The sequence below is a fragment of the Sander lucioperca genome, chromosome 17 (assembly GCF_008315115.2).
Source record: "Sander lucioperca isolate FBNREF2018 chromosome 17, SLUC_FBN_1.2, whole genome shotgun sequence".
Taxonomy (NCBI): Eukaryota; Metazoa; Chordata; class Actinopteri; order Perciformes; family Percidae; genus Sander; species Sander lucioperca.
The window spans coordinates 29,164,100-29,184,687 of NC_050189.1; the positions used below are offsets into that span (position 1 = coordinate 29,164,100).

Here is a 20,588-nt window from a genome sequence, read left to right on the forward strand (position 1 = left end):
CTGCTTCAGCAGGAGGTGGAGGCCATCAGTGGCTCTGCTGATAAAGCAGCGCAGGACAGCGAGAAGATCATTTTCATTTCATTTCATGTTTATTTGAATAGGGACAGATGCTACGACATAGACGTGTAGTTTCCAGTGCCCGTCCCTAGAAGGGCTTTTAAACATATTATCTATATATATCTTCACGATCTTCGCTAAGCTGATCCCTCTCACGGAGAGAAGAAGCTCGGATGGGAGGCAGCAGCTCAGATCCCAGCAGAGAACCGAAGTGAGTCAAGTCAAAGAGCTTCAGGAGCAGTGGTGGAATGTAACTAAGTACATTTACTCAAGCACTGTACTTAAGTACAAATTTGATGTACTTGTACTTTACTTGAGTCTTCTCTAGAGATGTTCCGATACCGATACCAGTATCGGAAAACTCTCCGATACTGTCTAAAATGCTGCTATCTGTATCGTACTGGAGTTTATGCACCGATCCGATACGGCGTAATTGAGCCCTGCAGAAAATCTATTTTACTACTACTCTAAAATTTCCCTCGGGATGAATAAAGCATCTATCTATTTATCTATCTATCAATCTACTTTAATTGATGTTCTTTTCTGTTATGACTGTATAAAAGAAAGTTCTACGGCATTCATTGTTTGTGTCTGTTCATGTTTCACATAAAGTTTAACCTGAGCCAGGCTGACAACAAAGATAGAAATCATATCACATCCATACAGTGATAGTAGCTGTTAAAACATAATACAATATATGACACTGGATCAGTACTCGGTATCGGCCGATACGCGAGTTCAGGTATCGGAATCGGTATCGGGAAGCAAAAAAATGGTATTAGACCTAGTCTTTTCTTTTCATGCCACTTTCTACTTTGACTCCGCTACATTTCAGAGAGAAATATTGTACTTTTTACACTACTACATTCATCTGACAGTTTTAGTTACTAGTTACTTTACAGATTAGGATTTTTGCACACAAAATACCCAACAATATAACTTCAAGACCAGCTGAAATGATTAGTCATTAAATACACAACTGTTTGGATCGTTTCCAGTTTCTAAAATGTTAGGATTTTTCTGCATTGAGTACTTTTACTTGTAATACTTTAAAAGACATGCAGATGGACCACAAATTATATGAACAAATGATATGAACACCAGTGACAGCCAGCAGAGAAAAGCAGCTAATCCTAACACTGGAGAAGATGGGACCAGTCTGATGAATGTCTGATGACTCTAGCCCCCCTGAACTGAAAGCTCACTTGGAACCTTGACGGAGGTGATACTATAAAAAAAAGTACCTGTTAGCTAGTACCAGGTACTTTTTTTCATAATGGAAAAACAAAAAAGGCGAGTAGAGTCGAGCAGGTACCATGTAATGGAAAAACGCCACTAATAAGCTCATCTTTGTTCCCTCTCCTCGACCTATCTGCTAGAACTTTCATGAACTCATCACCAAATCCAAATATTACAATATAACAGGGAATGCAAGACAATAGTATGTTTAATTGTAGCCTATTATACTTTAGGCTACAGAAATCAAGAAACACTTTTACAAAATGTGACTCAATCTGAGTAATAAAATAAATTCAAAATAAAACGGATTGTATTTCACTTAGTTTATTTAATCCACCAAAAATAATGTGTTTTCCAGAAGACTGATGTTAGGGTTCAAAAAGGAAAGGCTACCCTTACAAACATACTCTTTATGACGCCATTGCTGCGCGACGGACTTGTTGTAGTTGACATGAGAGCGAAAAATCTGCAGTGATCCGGCACAACGCATCTCTCGGTTTCTTACAGACCTTTTCAATTGAAATAGATTCTTTTGTGTAGATTTCACGTACGGCGTTGACTGTATTCTACCATTTATGTTAAGCGTTTGCGTTTTTCACTGAACCGGAAGACCTAAAAGAAATCAAAGTTCGCAAGGAGGTGACATCTGGCTGCTCCACACCTGACTTCATTGAATGAGGTTTAACACCAATTAGCATTTGTTTTGGTTCGATACCCATACAAATTAAACACGCCCAACATTCAGTCGGAAGCAGCTGGACACATTCATATAAATCTGCAGGCTAACGGTAAGCATACAATTGCAATACCTAGCTATTAACGAATACAGCGCACCGGGCGTTTTATTTTGCTGTAGCTAACATGGTGCCTGCCTACCTAACGCCTAGCTAGCTAGCTAGCTAACGACAACATGGCTAACCAGCTAACGTGTTAGCACGGATAGACAACGGATTGTTGAAGAATTCTTGTTTATTTCAGAACGTTATTAACGATGGTGCAGGGACTTTGGCTATCCACAGTCACTGAAAAAACGAGGTTTGCAATGAATGCGACTTTTATTGAGGTTTAAGTGGTGAAACTATGACGGCGATGCTGCTAGCGCACAAGCTAGCTGCTTGGTAAGGACTATTTCCTGCAACGGAGAATATAGTTATCATCATATAGCTAGCACCTTCTCATCAAATTATTCACTATTATAAACGCTAATTTGCCCCGTTGCTCAGTTAACGTTAGTGACTGTCCTACTCTGTGTAGCTATTATGCTAAATTACATATCCGCTCTCCGACCAGGTGCACATGGTTACTAGAGTCCCGGTGTTAACAGAGCAGTTCTTCTGCCTGTGAAAGAACAGGGACATGTATTCCGAATGAACACTGGAGAATGGCATCAAGCCTGTGGCTTTCTAAACGTTTGATCTATGTCAGCATTAGCTAGTGAGACCAGAAGGCTTTTATTTCCCATTAAAGCAACCCAATGGCTTTGTAAATTAACGAATATCAAAGTTCCGTTGGAAGGTCGTAGGTCATCAACGTTACTGCCTGTTGTACATTTCATGTAAAAGTGATGTCGTTTTCCGCTGGTTGTACCAATTGCAACACTGTCACCATAAGGCATGAGTGATGCTTTAATGAGGTGATTTGCATACTGGACTGTGTAACAGCTCAGTGGGTAGCAAGATTAGAGCCTACCTAATACTCAGCAGCGGTTTACATTTTGAAAGGGACTTTGACCATCTCACAGTTGTTACTCGGTCCACTTGAATTCATTATTTTTACACACTGAGCCTAATTTTCTCTTCTGGTGGAAACATATTGTCATTCTGGGCTGATATCAGGCATCTTTCACATTACAAAATACATACAGTATGTGGATAAAATCCACTGTTGGATAACAGGTGAAATGTCAGGGTTCATATTTCTCCCTTAAGGTTTAGGGTGAGTGAGTGAATCAATCAAACACAGGCTGGGCATTATGGCCAGACTCTTCTATCCCGATGTTGGCCGTTTCACACCTCGATAACGATCTATCTATCTATCTATCTATCTATCTATCTATCTATCTATCTATCTATCTATCAAAACATGTTTTTTGAATTATGAATACATATTAGCAACAATCCATTAATAAATAGTGTGTATAAATAACCACATAGTAAAGCCTATATTTGTATACTCTATGTTCGCAAAACGGCGCCTCTATGGTTCGCTCCAACTTCACTCCCATGTGCAAGATCAGAACATAAAGTGATGTCCAAATGACGTAAATATTGCCATAACAAAGTCTGGCTGCTGGTTTTTCGACATCCCCATAAAAAATGGTATGAAACAAAATATATACAATAGACATTTTCATATTGTTTTGACGATACACATTGCCCAGCCCTAGATGGGGCAAGAACATTACTAGTGTCTGTGGTTTTTTTTTCCCCCACTCCCTCACCCATACCATAAATGAATGCAACTTGGATAATAGTTTACAAGATGGCAACTGAATTTAAATGATGTTAGATTAGGGATGTGATGATATTTAACAACTTGAACTATATCTTATAAATTGCCAATGTGACTAGTGTGGAGAGAGAGTGGAGCACTGTGGAACCACTGTGGATCTCTCTCACTCCAGGATAACTAGCAAGCTACATGTATATAGAAAGTACAGTAATTATAACACCCCGCTGCATACTGTTGTTGTTGTTTGTAGGTGACGAGCTGGCGCAGGTCGTGGGTTGTCCGTGGATAATGCGAGACAGTGGCGGTAGCCTGGCCCAGAACCGCTGGCAGGGAGACCTGGGTCTGACCGCTGTGGGGCAAGACGACACAGGAGGAGGTAGGCCTTTTACTCCCGGTTAATATGTTTCCATCCTAGTTAGGCTTGTATTATTATGAATTATGTTGTAGGCAAGGGAGCTTTATTTGTATAGCACATTGTAGGCAACATGGCAATTCAAAGTGCTTTACATAGAACATCAAAGAAAAACCATTTAAAAACATAAAAAAACAGATAAAATACGAGAATAAAAGTTACAGTGCAGTATAAGAAATTAACAATTATTTAAAGAAAGGCAGCATCAAAAAGAAAGGTCTTCAGACATGATTTAAAAGAACAGAGTTGCTACTGAAGATTAAAGCATGGACACGTTTTTCCATATCCTGCTGAGACAAAAGTCCTTTAACCCTTGATATATTCTTTAGGTGATAATAGGTTGACTTTGTAATTGTCTTAATGTGGCTGTTGAGAAGTCCATGACTACACCAAGATTTCCGGCTTTGTTTTGTTTGAGCGCTCACTTGTAATCGTTCCCCTTTTGCTCCAAAAACAACCACTTCAGTTTTTTTTCTTCATTTAATTTTTAGAAAGTTCTGGCACACCCAGTCGTTAATTTGTTCAATACACTTACTCAATTTTTGTATTGGACTATAGTCCCCTGGCGATGTAAATGATGTGTTTCAGTCCACTTCCAAGTGGGTTAGTTGGTGTTGGATAACATTTGATCAATTCTGTATCAAATCTGCTTATTGAATTCTGAATCCTTTCAAATATGTTGTCAAATCTAATTAGTTTTAGCTGTCAGAATTTTCAAGTAACTAAAGTTGAACTGAAATTGAATGGTTTAGTCCAGTGGTTGTCAAACTTGTTTTCAATAAGCCCCCTTTTTTTTCCATCCAAGTACCCCCTGACCAGCTCAAAACATTTGTGGTAGAAATAAAACGCCGAGTATAACGAGGTACAGTACAGACCTGCGCCATCAGTGTCTGATTTACTAAACAACAACATTGCAGCTGAAAAACAAATGAATGCTACATTTCAAACTTCCTTCACTAAATTAATTCATTATTATAGTATTATTATTTCAGGAATTAAGATCTTTTCAGACGGCAAGCAACACTTAGCCTGTGTAGTGGCGTGGCTCGGCGGGGTCTCACTGCGCTCCTCGTGTGAACAGACCGGCAGACGAACGCCCCGCGAGTAAACGCCAGGCCGTCAATATGTGGTAACCATGGGGATTCTGTGCACTGCTGTATCCCTGCCGACAACTGACAACTGAATGACATTAGTTGACAGTAATAATGTTATCGTATATGCGTAATGACAGTTAGATTTATAAAAAATGGCGGCTCCTAGTCTTTCCTAACCACAGACTTGGCTAAATTGGCATAGTTTTAATGATATAGCCTTATTTAAGTTAAAACGTGATTACGATAACGATTAATCAATAAATCCAGTCTTGTGCCGATGCTCTGACAAGCAGAAGTCCCACTGTCTATGTCCTGATTTATAGTTTAGGGTAGTGGTTCTTGAAGGGGTTCCAGGGGAACCCTAACAAAAAGGGGAATCATTTATTTTTACTATAATTTCATCCATAAGTAACACTGACAGATTGTATGACTATTTAGCTCATGGGTTCCATTCACTTTCGTTAATAAAACATCGGTTACACTTTACTTGAAGGTATCTACATAAGAGTGACATGTTTATGACTGTCACGAACGTGTCATAAACATTATAAACAAGTCATAAACGTTTATGACATAGCGCTTCTTTTAGTAAGTGTCATTCAGTTTTTGTCATGACAAGTTAGGGTTCATGTGTTCATGACAGTGTCATGTCACTCTTACGTAGATACCTTCAAGTAAAGTGTTACCCAAAACATCTAAAAGCAACAAGTCAGAAGGGGGTTCCTGGTCTAGTTTGTGTCAGTTCAGGGGTCCTTGATATGAAAAAGTGTGAGAACCACTGGTTTAGGGAACTCGCAAACAGCAAGAGGCTCTTGTTCATTGATTTGCACTGAGCACCGTTTGCGTAGGGAAAAGTTTGAGACAATTCAACTCTTGCAGCGTGCGTGTGACGAGCACGGACGCGACAGCTTTATCGGACTGCGCCCGCTTGTCGTGTCACTTGTCAGATTGCCCACGCAATGTATTTTTTTTTTTTTTTTTTTTTTTTTTTTTTATAAATCAAACATTTTTAAAAATCTCACGTACCCTCTGCATTGCTCCAAAGTACCCCTAGGCAATTATTTTGATGATTGATAAATCGTTTTGTGAGCAGATATGCCAAGCATTTCCTAGTTCCAGGTCTACAGTGGTGACGAGTCACTGTTGGCATATCATTTACGAACTCTCACACTCTCTGTGACGTCAAAGCCCAACAGTCTGTTCATTCAGCAGTACGTGTATCAAGTGGAATGAACTCCAGTATTTGGTTAACATGAAACCCTGAAGGCTTTTGGGTCACGATGACGGCATGTGATTGAACACAGCTGACGTTAGTCAATCCCTGTTTGTGTTTAGGTGGGATCCCTGGAGACCACCTCATTGTCCCGGTGTCAGGCCACAGTGTACCCAGTCCCATGCACCTCAGACTGGGGCAGAAAGAGAAGGTGTGGACAGGCGAGTATGTGGAGGAGGATGAGGACGAGGACGAGGACGGGATGGGTATGATCAAGCCAATAGGTGACGGGGATGAAGAAAACAATCTGGATGGGGAGGACGAGTTAGAGTTTGAGGGCAAGGGTTGGGATAACAATGAGGAGGAGGAAGAAGAAGGAGATGAAGAGGAGGAGTATGAGGTGGAAGATGAGGGAGACGAGGAAGAGTTGGAGTGGGAGGTCCCAGAGTTTCCCTCCCAGTCCGCACAGCACCCTCACTCACAGCAACACCACCAACAGCACGGACCCCAGCAGAAGGCAGAAGAGGGCGGAGATGTCCCTGGAGAGCATCCGGTCTCCCAGGCCAAAGCCGGGGACGTGTTCAGGTCCCACCTCAGCAGGCACAGGGCTCTGCGGAGGCTCCGGCGCTGGCAGCGCTTGCGATCCCACGGCGGCCTTGGATTTCGGCTAACCAAGCACTGGAAGAGCTGGCGCCAGCGGGCGCAGTGGGTATGCTCCCAAGGGCACCGGTACGGCCGAAGGGGGCAAAGGCACAATCTGTACGGCAAGCAGAGGAGGACAAAAAGGTATCGGCAATACTCCGACGGAGAGGATGACACCAACGATGAGAGGTTCACAGCGTCGGAGAGAGGTACTCCCATACACTACATTTACTTCTAAAGAGGGCTAGTTGAAATGTATTGTAGAGGATATGTTTCAAATGGCACAGTTCTATATTTTTTTACTAACAACAAATGTCATGAAATGACAAAAAAAACAACGTTAGTCTGTCTCTTAAAGGACAATTCCGGCGCAAAACAAACCTAGGGGTTAATAACAGATGTGTACCCACTCTGTCGCTCTCTGGGACATGTTTTCATGCTAATCCAATGGGTTTGGAGCTTGAAAGACGCTAGCGCGGACCGCTGATTAGCTTACAACGCTAGTATTCGGGGCAATGCTTTTTTCCCCCAGCTTCTTTATTGAAATGTCTCACAGTTTAAGCTGGGCTGTCAATGATTTGAGTTCCACCTTAGCTTAGTTAAGTTATACCATTTCAAAACATTTTGCTCCACCAAATTGCTATTTTGGACTAAAGTGAAAAATAATGACAAAGTCTATGAATCTGCATAGAGGGGAAAAAAACATGGGTTTGTAATTCTTTCTCTTTTCTCTGTCAGATGAACACATGAATGGCTGCTCTCCAGTCAAACAAGAGGACAGAGGGAGGCGGGAAGTGGAGGTCAAACCAGTGGAGCTGGCCCTTACTGAGGAACACATGAGTTTTGTGACTGGTAAGGATCAGAGACTCGGGCTGTTGGCTCGTATTCGCTGTCGGTCGGATCATTTTAGAACAGATTTTTTTTTCAATCTCTCTTAAATAGTAAAACAACACAGTTTCCCATGCCAAGGTGTGTGTGTGTGTGTGTGTGTGTGTGTGTGTGTGTGTGTGTGTGTGTGTGTGTGTGTGTGTGTGTGTGTGTGTGTGTGTGTTAAAAGAATTGGAACGTTAGACCAACGGCCAAGCAACAAGTGATTTGTTTTTGGTGCGGATCCACATCGGGTCCAGATTGTGATCATTTCCAATGATTTCTTAAAACCGCGGCCTTTTTGTGTTCGCTATATTGCATGTCATTATATTTTCAAGGTGCAATATAGCACATGCCCATGTATAGAGGTTTACTCCTCGTCGCCGCGGGTTCGAGTCCGACCTGCAGCCCTTTGCTGCATGTCATTCCCCCCTAAAATGCCCAACAAATAATCTTAAAAAAAAAAATAAATGTATATATATATTGAGTGATTATAATATCTTCTGTTTTTCCAGGTATTCTTGAAGAGTCTCTACAGCAGTATGGCAGCTTGATCCCCGTCCATGTGGATGACATTGTGGAGAAGCTTCAGGACATCTTCAGCGAGAGCTTCTCACAGCCACACAGGTCAGACACAGTGTTTGGTCACTTCTTCTGTGTGCAGTCATATGGTGTTCAACTGCAGAGGAAATGGTTGGATAAAATGATGCACCAAGGTTCTGGAACTGTACCGACTAGTGCTGCAAGGAATGTCCTCCTTCATTCATTGACTTTAAACAAAGAAAAAGTCCTGGATCTTCACAATCCTACCTACAGCACCTTTAACTGTCAGTCCTTGTCATTATTGTTCACTTGACTGTTTTATAAGCCACAAACGTTTCATTCATATCAAATGCAGACGGTGTGATTATCCAGGAACATGTTTGACATGAAGCATGTGAGTAAATAGGAATAGTTAGAACCATAGAAATAAAATGGATAGAAAGGCCATTTCCATTCAAATCAACGTAGCAGAATGGTAAAGCGGCTCGCCATTTTTAGGTGTACCATTGCCATGGTAACGTATGTACGTGGCAGAGAGCCAGTCGCTAAATGGGTTAAATTAACTTCGTGCTCGAGCCACACAAAGCACGTTGCTATTGCCACGAGTGACCGCTTTATTCTGCTCGTTTTCCGTGAACGGTGTGGCGAGGGCTAAGGCGGAGTTCGCAAGCTAACGTTAGACAACTGACAAGTCGTCCACCTGCTGGCTGGCTGGTTTCGCCGTGCTTTTATGCTGCATTGGTTACAGAGAATGAGCTGAACAGCGGGCTGGGTCTAATGGTAGCGGTCCGCTCGACCCGTTGCCGCTGGGTCTAACTGCAGGGCTCTAGAATCTAGAATCAAAATTTGTAAGGGTGCGACTAAGATTTTTTCTAGGTCGCACCAGTGCACCTAACGTCCTCGCATCTGCTGCCTCTCCACGAACGAAGCGACGTCGTTTATATCGATATGGTTTAATGTTGCGTTACATGACCCATTCCTTCTGTAATGCCGTGCCTGTGTTTGGATCTCTCTGTGTTTGGAGAGATGTGACCCATGGCCACATTATCATAGTTCATAAAAATGCAGCGCAGCCAGGGACGATACAGACATTTCATACACAAGACGTGTGTAACGCCGCTGACCCGCCAAAGCGCATTCGACCCGTGCTGGACCCATTCATAATGAGTCAGCCGTCACTCTGTGAGTAGCATACGCTTCAGTCCATCGTACTCCCCCTCTCTACTGGGCTATCCGGGTCTGTTATTGTTGTTGAAAACAAGTGAAGGAGCTTTCTCAGAGATATATATTTTTTAAATATCTCCCAGGCTATTTATTTCAGATAATTTACATGTGTTGCAGCTTTTCAAATTGGGCAGGAAACCCTGTCTTTGCATTTTATTTTAATCACATCTGTTTTAATAAAAGAGCTTGTGAAAAGTGGCTTTGACTTAAAACTGAACATTTAGCCCACTGTGTAAAAATATGTATATATTAGAGATAGAGATATATATTGTGTATTGCCATTCAGCCGAAAAATACAGAGGTATGATTTTTAGTCCTAGACTAGTGGAAGATCTGATAAGAATCAGTGTGGAGGGGCCCAGTTTGTAGAATTTTGATGCTAGGGAGTGTGGCAAGCTGGTTTAGCCAAGGCCAAAGGGGAAGAAGGCCAGATTACAGGTGTTGGCCATCTGAGGGGCATTTGACAGCAAGGGGGGACCGCTATAAGACTTTGAGTACAGTATAATTGTGCTTCAAATAAAAAAATAAAATGTACCAACTCCTTATTCTTGTTTAAAATAATTGACATAATATATATGAATGTATATGGAGCGTGATAAAAAGGTGACCTTGAAATTGTGGCGTTAATGGCGACGCGAGGAAAAATTTGGGTGCACCTAAATTTTGTGCTGGTGCACCTAAATAAAAGTTTAAAAAAAAAGGCAAAAAGTTAGTCTGAACTGTCCCTCCTCCTCACTCCCCGTCGGGCGACACCGTTTACAACGCAAATTGTCACCATGACCACTAACAACAATCTGCATTTTTTGTTGTGTACCAATAAAATTACCACAGAAATCAGATCAGCAGCCTTTCTATCCATTTTATTTCTGTGGTTAGAACCTTAGGCTGGGTCATTTGGCTCTGTCAGATTGTAGGTTAACAGGCAGCAGAATTCTAACATTTCACCTAATTTATGACGTTGATTAGGGCATCTGGAGGTTGATTAAACTAGTGGGGGCCATTTATTACCTCAGAAGTAACACTACGTATGTGAATTGATTAAGTAAGTAACTTACTCATGCATCATGTGTGTGAATTGTTCCTCACTAGGAAAGCAGTGGTCCAGCACCTAATACAATCCTTCCAGCGGTCGTCGGGATCGTCCCTGGCTAAAACATTCAGAGTCAATTACAAACGCCACGTTCTGACCATGGATGACCTGGGCACTCTGTACGGACAGAACTGGCTCAACGACCAGGTACAGCACTACACACTCAACACAATAGACCCTTTTCCGTGGCATTTTGACTTTTCCTCGCAGGTGAAACCAAATGTGTCAATAATGGCTCAGTTCCATCGCGTGTCCAGTCATTTTAATGAGGGATCGACCAATGAACGGCCTGGCCGATTATCAGGGCTGATTTTTGGCAGTTTGCAGATTATCTGTATCACCATTTTATTTGCCTGATGACTTTTTAAGTGAATGAATTAAACAGTGGTCTACTTTGGCTCCGCTACAGCTCTGTGTCTGTCCCTCTTCTCCGGTTTCACTCAACACTTCACAAGTTATACATTATTTTAAACATTTACTTATTTATTTACATTTAAATTTAGTACTTTTTATTTGTTACAATAACATTTACTTTTACATTTTTTATGCAACACATATACTTGTATCGTAGTCGGTTTACACTGTGGCATTGCTACTTGTTGGGAGTTACATACATAACATACCAAAATCTTTTCACTGTAAATATTGGTTCCAAAATATTGTTTATCGGTTTCATTAGATACTTATAATCCGTATCCTTATCGGCCCTGAAAAACCAGAATCGGTCGACACCCCCCCGATTTTAATGTTGTCAGTTACATCGGTGATTTTCCTGCTATGACGAATGAAAAAAGGTCCGTGACGAGGCATACAGCTGCAGGGTTTTGCATTGTTAAATAACACCGAGGATGAGCGTAGAATAAATGCACTGCCACCTGATCCTCGGGACTGTTAACGATGTGTCTCATGCTTGTCTGGAAAGCAATGAAGTGCCAACAAATACTCTGTCAGCTCTTTAAAACCTTTTTCCTGGAATTGTGAAAGATCAATTGGTGGTTCATAAAACACTTGCTTGGAATACAGTACATTTGTGTCTCACCTTTTGGCGAGATGAATTCATAAATGCCAAGGGTAGTGAAAGTGGAGTACACAGGACAAGATCAATACAATTGGCAGGCTTCTTGCTGAACTCAGCCAAAACGTAAAGTGTACTCAGTCCCTACAGATACAGGAAAGAGTGTCAGATGGCGGATATGTATTAATGAACCAATAAATGGACCAAATGGGTTGAATACCACCTTTTTGTAGTCACTGATGAGAAAGGTTACAGTGCCCTTTTTCAAGATGTTTCTTTATAATATAATGTTTCTGTTTTTATTCAGATCATGAACATGTATGGTGACCTGGTCATGGACTCTGTGCCAGAGAAGGTAAGGAAATAAATACCAAAGGCCTTTTTTAAAGTTGCAGTAGGTAACTTTTATAAAAAATATTTTTTTTGTCATATTTGCTGAAACTTTCACTATATCCTGACAGAAGCACATGAGGCAGATTATCTGTATTAAAAGAAAATTACATTCCTACTTCCTGGTGCTCCTAATGACAAGTTTCCACTGCCCTTGAAGGAAACCAACCAATCGGAGCCGAGGAGTCTAACGCTGTTCCAGTGACTGCTCATGAACTGCGGTCAAACTAGGCAACGCTGATCAAATATGAGTCAAGATTCTGTTACTGCGTTGTTCATTTCTCAAATGTTTTCAGAAACATGTTTTAGTGTACTGTTTAGCTATAAAATAAGAGTTTAATGGTTACCTTGTTGACAACAGTCGAGCCAAAACCATGCTGCGCCGACTAGGGCTGGCAAAATTGGCCAAAAATGACGTTTGAATATTCGCTCTAAAAATCAACCGAGGTTCGAATATATTCGAATATCCATTTCTGCGCATTATGTCCGCAAAAGGGGAAACGAATACAACGAGAAACATAACTACCTTAACGTTAGTCCTCTCTCTCCCTCTCTCTCTGTCTCTTGACCATGCAGGAGACAGGACAGGCCGCGGATTACACTGCTGTCACCGAGTCGGCCGTATAATCTGGTCATAAACAACCGAGTCGCTTGCCGTTTCCATGCATTTGTCCGACGTTATTTTCTCGTTGTCTCTGCAGTTAAAGATTTACGTTGGCGTCTTTGTGCCGTCGTCTTCTCCTTTCTCGTTGTTTGCTTGCTTCCGGTAGCGGCAGCCGCATGATAGAACGCCATCAACACGCCCACTTCCCGACCGGCTGGGCTCAATCAGACAGGAGGCTGCAGCGACGATCATGCGAGGCAGATAGCCGCGGTAGTCCCGTTTTTTTTTTTTTACACTCGAATATACATTCTAATTTAGAATATTTGTCAATGATAGTAGGAGCTGAAAAATAAATAAAAAGATTTGTGCCGTAATGGATATTTTCTTTTTGTTTTAAAAATTGGTATTGAAACAGTATTGTTTAGGAACTGGTATCGAAGTCGGGGTATTAGTATCGGCACCAACATTTTTTGAACAATACCCAACCCTAAATTTAACACATTTGATTGTCAGCCCGTCTCAGCTGAAATTAAATGGAAGGTTGAATGACAACAATGCCTACAATCAGTGTTGGGGAAGTTACTTTTAAAAAGTAGTGTTTGCTCGTTACTTGTTACTTCTTAAAAAAGTAATCCGTTACTTTACTTAGTTACCCCCTATAGAAAGTAATTTTTTACTTTACTCGTTACTTTTACGTTACTTTTAAAAGCAGGCGTCTCTGGCAGAGACTGAAGTTAATTATACAAAATCTATCTTTGACCATAAAGCCAATCTCTGGTTTATCAGTGAAGTGTCTGAACTACACTGCAGGCTGGATTCTCTACTCACAGAGTGACGGCTGATTCATTATGAATGAGTCCAGCACGGGTTGAATGCACATCAGCAGGTCATCGGCGTTACACGATGTTAGTGTATACTATGTAATGTCTGTATCGACTTGTACTGGTCGCGCAGCCACGATGGTCCATGCATTGTCGTAGACACATGCAGCCTCTTTTCTGGAAATCCTTGCGTCCACAGCGGTCCGCTGCGTGTATGTATGAGGCCATCTCCACCGCATCCATCTGTGAGGTTGTCAGCTTTGTGTCTGCCTGGCTCAGAGCGCCGTCTAGCAAAAAGCCACGAAGCTTAAAACGCTCTCAAAAGTTAACTTTGGCTGCTTCTCGCTTGCCATGATTACTCTACCAGCCTCTGTCACGTCCCGTGTGGAGCTTGTGAGTGCGCAGCTGAGAAGGCAGTGTCGCTGTCAAATCTGTCACTGCTTACAACCCATTTGTTTTGTTGCATTTACATGGATATTTTTTGCATACATTTTTAAAATGAATCATTTGAAAGACAATAAAGCAAGTGGGGGGGGGGGGAAGGAGTGGGACACAATATGGACATCTGGGCTAGATACTATCTGCTCGTGTCAGAAAGTAGGCCGTGTACAACTCAAATAGCAGATTTTCACAGTCATGAAGGAACGGAGGCCATGAGAATGGCTTTATTGCGCTATTTAGAAGCAGTATATTGAAACCCCAGACAAGTGACCACATCTACCCTAACTCTGACTTTACTCTATTCTCTCCCTCAGGTTCACTTTTTCAACAGCTTCTTTTATGATAAGCTAAGGACAAAAGGCTATGACGGAGTCAAACGGTGGACCAAAAATGTAAGTGGGCCTCAGAACCTTCCCGCTCTTTGAACTGTTTTTCAGTTAAGTTGTTAGGTAAGATTTTCTTCAAGTTAAGGTTGTGCTAGACAATTTATTTTTACATAAATATGTAGCCCTCTTGTCATTTCAAATCACAAAGTGGGTTAGGGTTAGGGGGGTTAGTGGGACTACAAAAGCAGAAGTGTCCCATCCCTTTTAACCGAGCCCCCCCCCCCTATAAAGCAGTTACATCTGTCTATCAGCATTTTGTCATCCAGGCGTTATAATTACTGTGGAATTGCTCGTATTTTGCTCCAAGTGCCTCGTTCCAATCACACAACCAAGACAGAAGCTTAGTCATGAGGTTGCACTTTGACCGCTCTGTCATGCTCCCTTATGCCAGTACGCCTACGCAGTTTTTCAGGTATTATAAAAACCGTCACTCATTTAAAAAATATTAACGTTAGTGTTAAAATTTAAAAACTATAGTGTTCCCCACCCCTTATGTACTACACAAGTATTTAGAGAGAGACTTGTTCTTTGATCATATCATCATGCTGATGTATAATTCTCTGGTTTGTCAGTGAGGTCTCACAGTGATGGCTGACTCCTATGCTGGTCCAGCGCGGGTTAAATGCCCATCAGTCTGGGTTACATACGTCTCTCGTATGAAATGTCTGTATATTTGCTGCGTTGCGTTTTCATAAACGCATCCAGATGCCGTTGCACGATACAACTACATAGCAATGTACTACTGTTTCAGCTCACACACATAAAAGCGCACACACCGTCACCTCACACAAGCAGCTCTGTCTCAAACACACACACACACAGTGGAAGCTGTGTCCCACGGTTGCTGCTGTGGTGATGTCATTCATCTCACAGCCTGAAGCAGCGCTGCTGTCATGTCTTTGTAAAATGAAGCCGCTTTAGAACGTTTCTTCCTCTCTGCCATGACTCCTTCCGTGTAGCAGTATAGACGCATGACGTCATTTGTTTTGCAACAACAACATACCAGCATTGATGAAACAAATTGATAAGTTGGAAGGATATGATTCCGATGGATCAGACAACTTGGAACTTGTTCTCTACTGGAACCAGATCTCGGTTCCCATCCCTAACAAAAGAGCTGCGAGATGAAATATTTACAGGAGGGTACTCATGACACATCTTAAATATTTGTCTGTCGTCCATGTTAAATTCAGAACTTTTGATAACAAGAGAAGGACGAGTGCTCCTCCTCAGCCTAGCACTGGTGTTGCACTGTATTCTGGCACCCAGCAGATTTTGTGACCTGTAGCAGTGCAACAACCATTTTGCCTTCATGTAACATGTCTTTCAAGAGGTCCAGATTGTGTAGGAGGGCATATATAGCCTATAAGACAGCCAGGTGTACAGCAGACAAAGTGATACCAATGTCCTATAGTATAGCTTGACAAAATTGTATTTAAATCCATTACCTCTCCTTTTACTACTTTGTCAGGTTGACATCTTTCAGAAGGATCTGTTGTTGATCCCCATCCACCTGGAGGTCCACTGGTCCCTGGTCAGTGTTGACATTCCTCGCCGAGCCATCACATACTTTGACTCTCAGCGGACTCTCAACAGACGCTGCCCGAAGGTAGGACTGGGACAGCAACACCAAGCCCTTACACCAGGAGATTATTTTTGGAAAAATAAATCAAAGTAAAAGCCATGGAAGACCCCCAGTGACTGGCTGTAGATGGCCTTCATAGAACTGCTAACAATCACCCTTTTGGTTCAACGTTTCAACGTTCAGATTAACCGTTTATTAGGTAACAGACTGAACAGTTCTTTATTAGTGGATAATATACTAGTCACTGTGTCACTTTTACTAAATAGTCTCGACATTTCATAATTGGGAAGATCATCATTTACACAGTGTTTCTGTGTGTGTCGTACCAGATGTGGACAAAGCTGTCAGTATCAGGTCCCATCTTTGATTACAACGGCGTTTGAATTGAAATTGTCAAAACAGGGAGTCTGTCAGAGATAGCAGTCCCAGTGCGGAAGAAGAAGAGGGGGCCCAAGAAAGAAAGTATAAGACATGAGGGGAAGAATAGATCGGGGCTCACGAGGTCTGACAGTCTAGAGCAGGGGTCACCAACACGGTGCCCGTGGGCACCAGGTAGCCCCCAAGGACCACATGAGTAGCCCTCAGGCCTGTTCTAAAAATGAAAATTGAATATTGACATTATCTGTTTCCCACCTTGTTAAGTCATTGTTGATAATTATTGTGAGAAATCATTAACGTAATCAGTGTCTTCACATAGATGAGTATCATTAATCCTTAATAATCATATATAACTAAAGGCAAACTGAGCAAATTTGTTATTTCAGAAGAGCGTATCAAACTGGTAGCCCTTCGTATGACTCAGTACCCATGAAGTAGCTCTCAGTTTCTAAAAGGTTGACCCCTGGTCTAGAGATACGTGGACCGGCTCTGGCTTTTTGTCTGTTGCTAGGGAAACTTAGTCTCTGCGTGCTTTGTGATCCCACAGATGTGTGTATTGAAACTCCGATGCTTGACTGATTAAACAAATGCATTTGACTTTTATCTTATGGTCTTATTTGGCTCTTGCTTAGGATCAATGTAATACCAATTTAACGACTGCGCGGGGATACATAGGTCTTGTATTTGGAGTCGGACACATTGTCCCATAAGAGGACACAGAGGAGGAAATCCCCAACAACCCCTACCAAGAGTGTTTGGACAGTACAGAGGAAACGGCCTCGGTTGAATGTCTCATGTAAAATGAGATATGGAATCCATTTCGATCTTAACCTCAAAATAAACAAAACTGAACGCTCTAATTGATCTGGTTGAAAGAGGATTGTTATGCATATGGGTGGAGTAATGCAAAAATAAGCACGCTATATAATCTCTGCAATGCCATACCCTATAGTACATTTGAGTGGTCTTAAATATGAACCTTTTTAATCCTAGTATTCTGGTATTTTGATTTGAATGAAATCATTAGTGTTGTTATTTGTCACTATGTGTATGCTCTGCCTCCTGTAGTCTTTTCATGGAACCTTTCCTTGTTGTTTTCCCAGCACATTTTTAAGTATCTGCAAGCGGAGGCCATCAAGAAAGACCAACAGGACTTTTTGGCGGGATGGAAAGGCTTTTTCAAAATGGTGAGATGCTTTTGTGTGTTTCTCTGCTATGACAAGCATATTGAGGTTACTCATTCCACAAAGCCCTCACTGGGGAGGGGGGGGGGGGGCAGTGGGTTGTTGCTGCTGGAAGCCAGTCACACATTACCGTGGCCTTGTTATGCATTTCAGCAATTGTACTGCGTGTTGCTGATGTATTGTGGATTGTTTTGTTCCAGAATGTGGGTCGTCAAAACAACGACAGTGACTGCGGGGCTTTTGTGCTACAGGTGAGTTTGGTCAGGCCATGTGTTCTCATGCAGATCTCCAAACGTTGATCCATCCATCCATCCATTTACTGGCCCAACATTATGTCTCAGCCAGCCCTGATATGCCTGTTTTGAGGAAGTAGGCTGCCATGTTTCCACCACCCTCAGTATTTATCTTGTTTATATCGGCCAGCCTGTTCCAGTGAGTGGCTACAAACGGCTGCCTTGACTTGGCAGGCAGGAAGCATGTTGAGCATCCACTGTACAAGGCTGCGTTCGGACAGGGGAAATGGCGATCCGGCAATTTTCCTGCAGGGTAGTCCGGCGGTGTGGGAGTGTCACAAACGGCCCATTTGTGTGACGTCCTGCTGTGTTCTTTAAACCCCCAATGTAGCACAAGTAGACTTTTATATTTCACAATTACTGTTTTCCGTCAGATCGTCTATAGATCTTGACGTTACCGATCGCACTTGAAGGCAGCGTTATTTCACAGGAGAAAGAGAAGAGATACGCAAGACGGAGCGAGTGCTTTGTTGCAGGAAACATTCAGCTATTACACAAACTCCCCGGCAGTTTGGTGCTTGTGTTTCGTCTTTTACCCTCATAGTGTTTTAAAACTTTCTCATGGCAGCGATAGAGGCAGTGATGTTTCCTGTACGGGATTCTCACACTGCCTCAAAATACACCGACAAGTCTGATCGCCGATTACGTGATTAGCCACCGCAGTGTTTCTCCAAAAGTTGAGTCGGTCTCAACTTTTCGCCGCGGGCCCGCTGTGTTTTTTTGTGTGTGTCCTCCCTGCTGCAAACTCCGCCGCAGCCTAAACTCACTACCCCAAGTGTTTTGTGTGATGGATGCAGGCCTAAAGCTGGTCCCTCAGCACTGCAGGAACACCTGCTGACTTGTGTTGCATGTTGTTGTGACTCTGTTTGTTCGTGCAAGCCAATAACTTTTGTTTTGTTTTCTTCTCGTCATTCGCCCCTCCACCGTCCTGCAGTACTGCAAGTGTCTGGCACTAGGGCAGCCGTTCAGCTTCGGCCAGCTGGATATGCCGCGGCTGAGGAGGCAAATGTACAAAGAACTCTGTCACTGCAAGCTCACCCTGTGACCCTCCACCCCCACCCCGGCCCGCCATCTCCACCTGCTCCCGCCCTTAAACTTAACAAGACGGAGGGACAATGCCATGACAAGAAGAGGGCATGGGGAGTAAACGATAGACTGGAAAAAGAGAAACTTTTCAGAAACTTTATTTTTCTCTGCCAACATCCAGAGAAATCCCTTCTTCTATTGTAGGTGATGTCATTGTTTCACTTTTTGTCTCTCTTTGCTTCCCTCTCTCCACCCTTTCTGAAAACTCCTGATTTTATTTTCGTGTCATGGTAATTCCTTTGTGGTTGACAGAGGCCAAGACTAGCTTCCGTTTTGGGAATGTGCTAATCTTCCATCCTATCGTAGTCCACCTTTTTTTTTTTTTTTTTTTTTTTTCTCAGTCTGAATGGGAGCATGAAGAAGATTATATCTAAAGAATACAGTCCAGATGAAGGGTCGGACCACAGTTAGTCCAACCTCAGTACTACTTTTCACTTTAGATGCCTGAACAGTGAGTGCAGAGGTAGCGTGGGTGGACGGCAAAATCATGTGAACCAGTCTGTGTAAGCTTGTGGTTAGATAGTACTAGTGGCTGTACCTGCCCTCCATCCATGCAAGTCCATACGGTAGGTTGAAAGAAGTGAGAATCTCAAAAATGTTACGGCACCCGACATCAAATACACTTCCCCATGCTACAGTCATTGTTAATGTTGGCGATTCTATCGATCCAGTCGGCACATGATGTTTGCCACTGTAGCGCGACGTGACATTTCCGATGTATGTTTGTTTAAACGATTTCCTACATGGTGTTTAGAAGAATTTTCAAGTGAAAATGGAGCTTGCTAGTTGATGCTGCCATATCGACGTCAGAAAACACACTTCCAGCGTGTGAGGAGCCATTCTAGTGGTTTTTTTTTTTTTAAGGGAAATCAGAATTTACATCCGGAAACTTTCTCTGCCTCCATCACTATTCACCAAATAATCCATCGTCATGTTGGGAGACTGGATCTGCATCAGTGGATCACCGGCCAAACACGCCAGGATGACCTATTAGCCCAATGAAGGGGTATCTTTACATTGCATTTTATCTTTTTCTGTGTTTTCTCTTTGTCGGTAAATGTGTTGATAATGCTTATTGCTTTAAACAAACGGTGTTAAAAGGAGGACTACTAATGTGTGTTATTTTCGGAGCAAGTACAAAAGAGATCCTCTGGTGGTAGTATTTCTTTGAAGGTTTTGAGAGCCATTTTTGGTGAGGACCACGACCGCTACACAGCAGATCCAGTATGTTCGCAATGGAGTTCCAGCACCCTCCTCTTCTTTTTATAACAAAAGACAAATTTGTTGATAGCCGTGTGTTTGTTTTTTCTTTCTTTTTTTTCCAAACAGTTGATGCAACAGAGTTGAGTTTTATATATCTTCTACAATGCATTATGGTTGCTAAAAATAAAAAAATAAATATGCGGCAAACAAGCGATGGTGCATTTTATTAATGCTAACTGGATGGCCGTTAGCTGGGTATGGTGACATGATCGACATGTTATCCTGTGTCCAGTGGTAGTGATGGTAACCAAGTAGATATACTCAAGCACTGTACTTAAGTACGAAAATGGAGGTACTTCTCATTACTCTT

At 42.2% G+C, this 20,588-nt stretch overlaps 1 protein-coding gene across 1 annotated transcript; it reads left to right on the forward strand.

Moving 5' to 3' along the window:
• Positions 1-1,718: 1,718 nt before the first annotated feature.
• senp3b (SUMO specific peptidase 3b) lies at positions 1,719-20,428 on the forward strand. Its single transcript, XM_031279493.2, has 12 exons — positions 1,719-2,084; positions 3,998-4,123; positions 6,589-7,317; positions 7,847-7,960; positions 8,491-8,602; positions 10,832-10,979; positions 12,155-12,202; positions 14,418-14,495; positions 15,961-16,098; positions 17,556-17,639; positions 17,837-17,887; positions 18,864-20,428. The coding sequence occupies exons 2-12, from the start codon at positions 4,036-4,038 to the stop codon at positions 18,972-18,974; spliced, it is 1,701 nt and encodes a 566-aa protein (XP_031135353.1). The 5' UTR covers positions 1,719-2,084; positions 3,998-4,035; the 3' UTR covers positions 18,975-20,428.
• Positions 20,429-20,588: the final 160 nt, after the last annotated feature.

Coding starts and splice junctions, on each gene's coding strand:
- senp3b (XM_031279493.2), top strand. CDS start 4,036: ATGCGAGACAGTGGCGGTAGCCTGGCCCAGAACCGCTGGCAGGGAGAC. Junction 10,980..12,154: donor AGAACTGGCTCAACGACCAG/GTACAGCACTAC, acceptor GTTTTTATTCAG/ATCATGAACATGTATGGTGA. Junction 14,496..15,960: donor TCAAACGGTGGACCAAAAAT/GTAAGTGGGCCT, acceptor CTACTTTGTCAG/GTTGACATCTTTCAGAAGGA.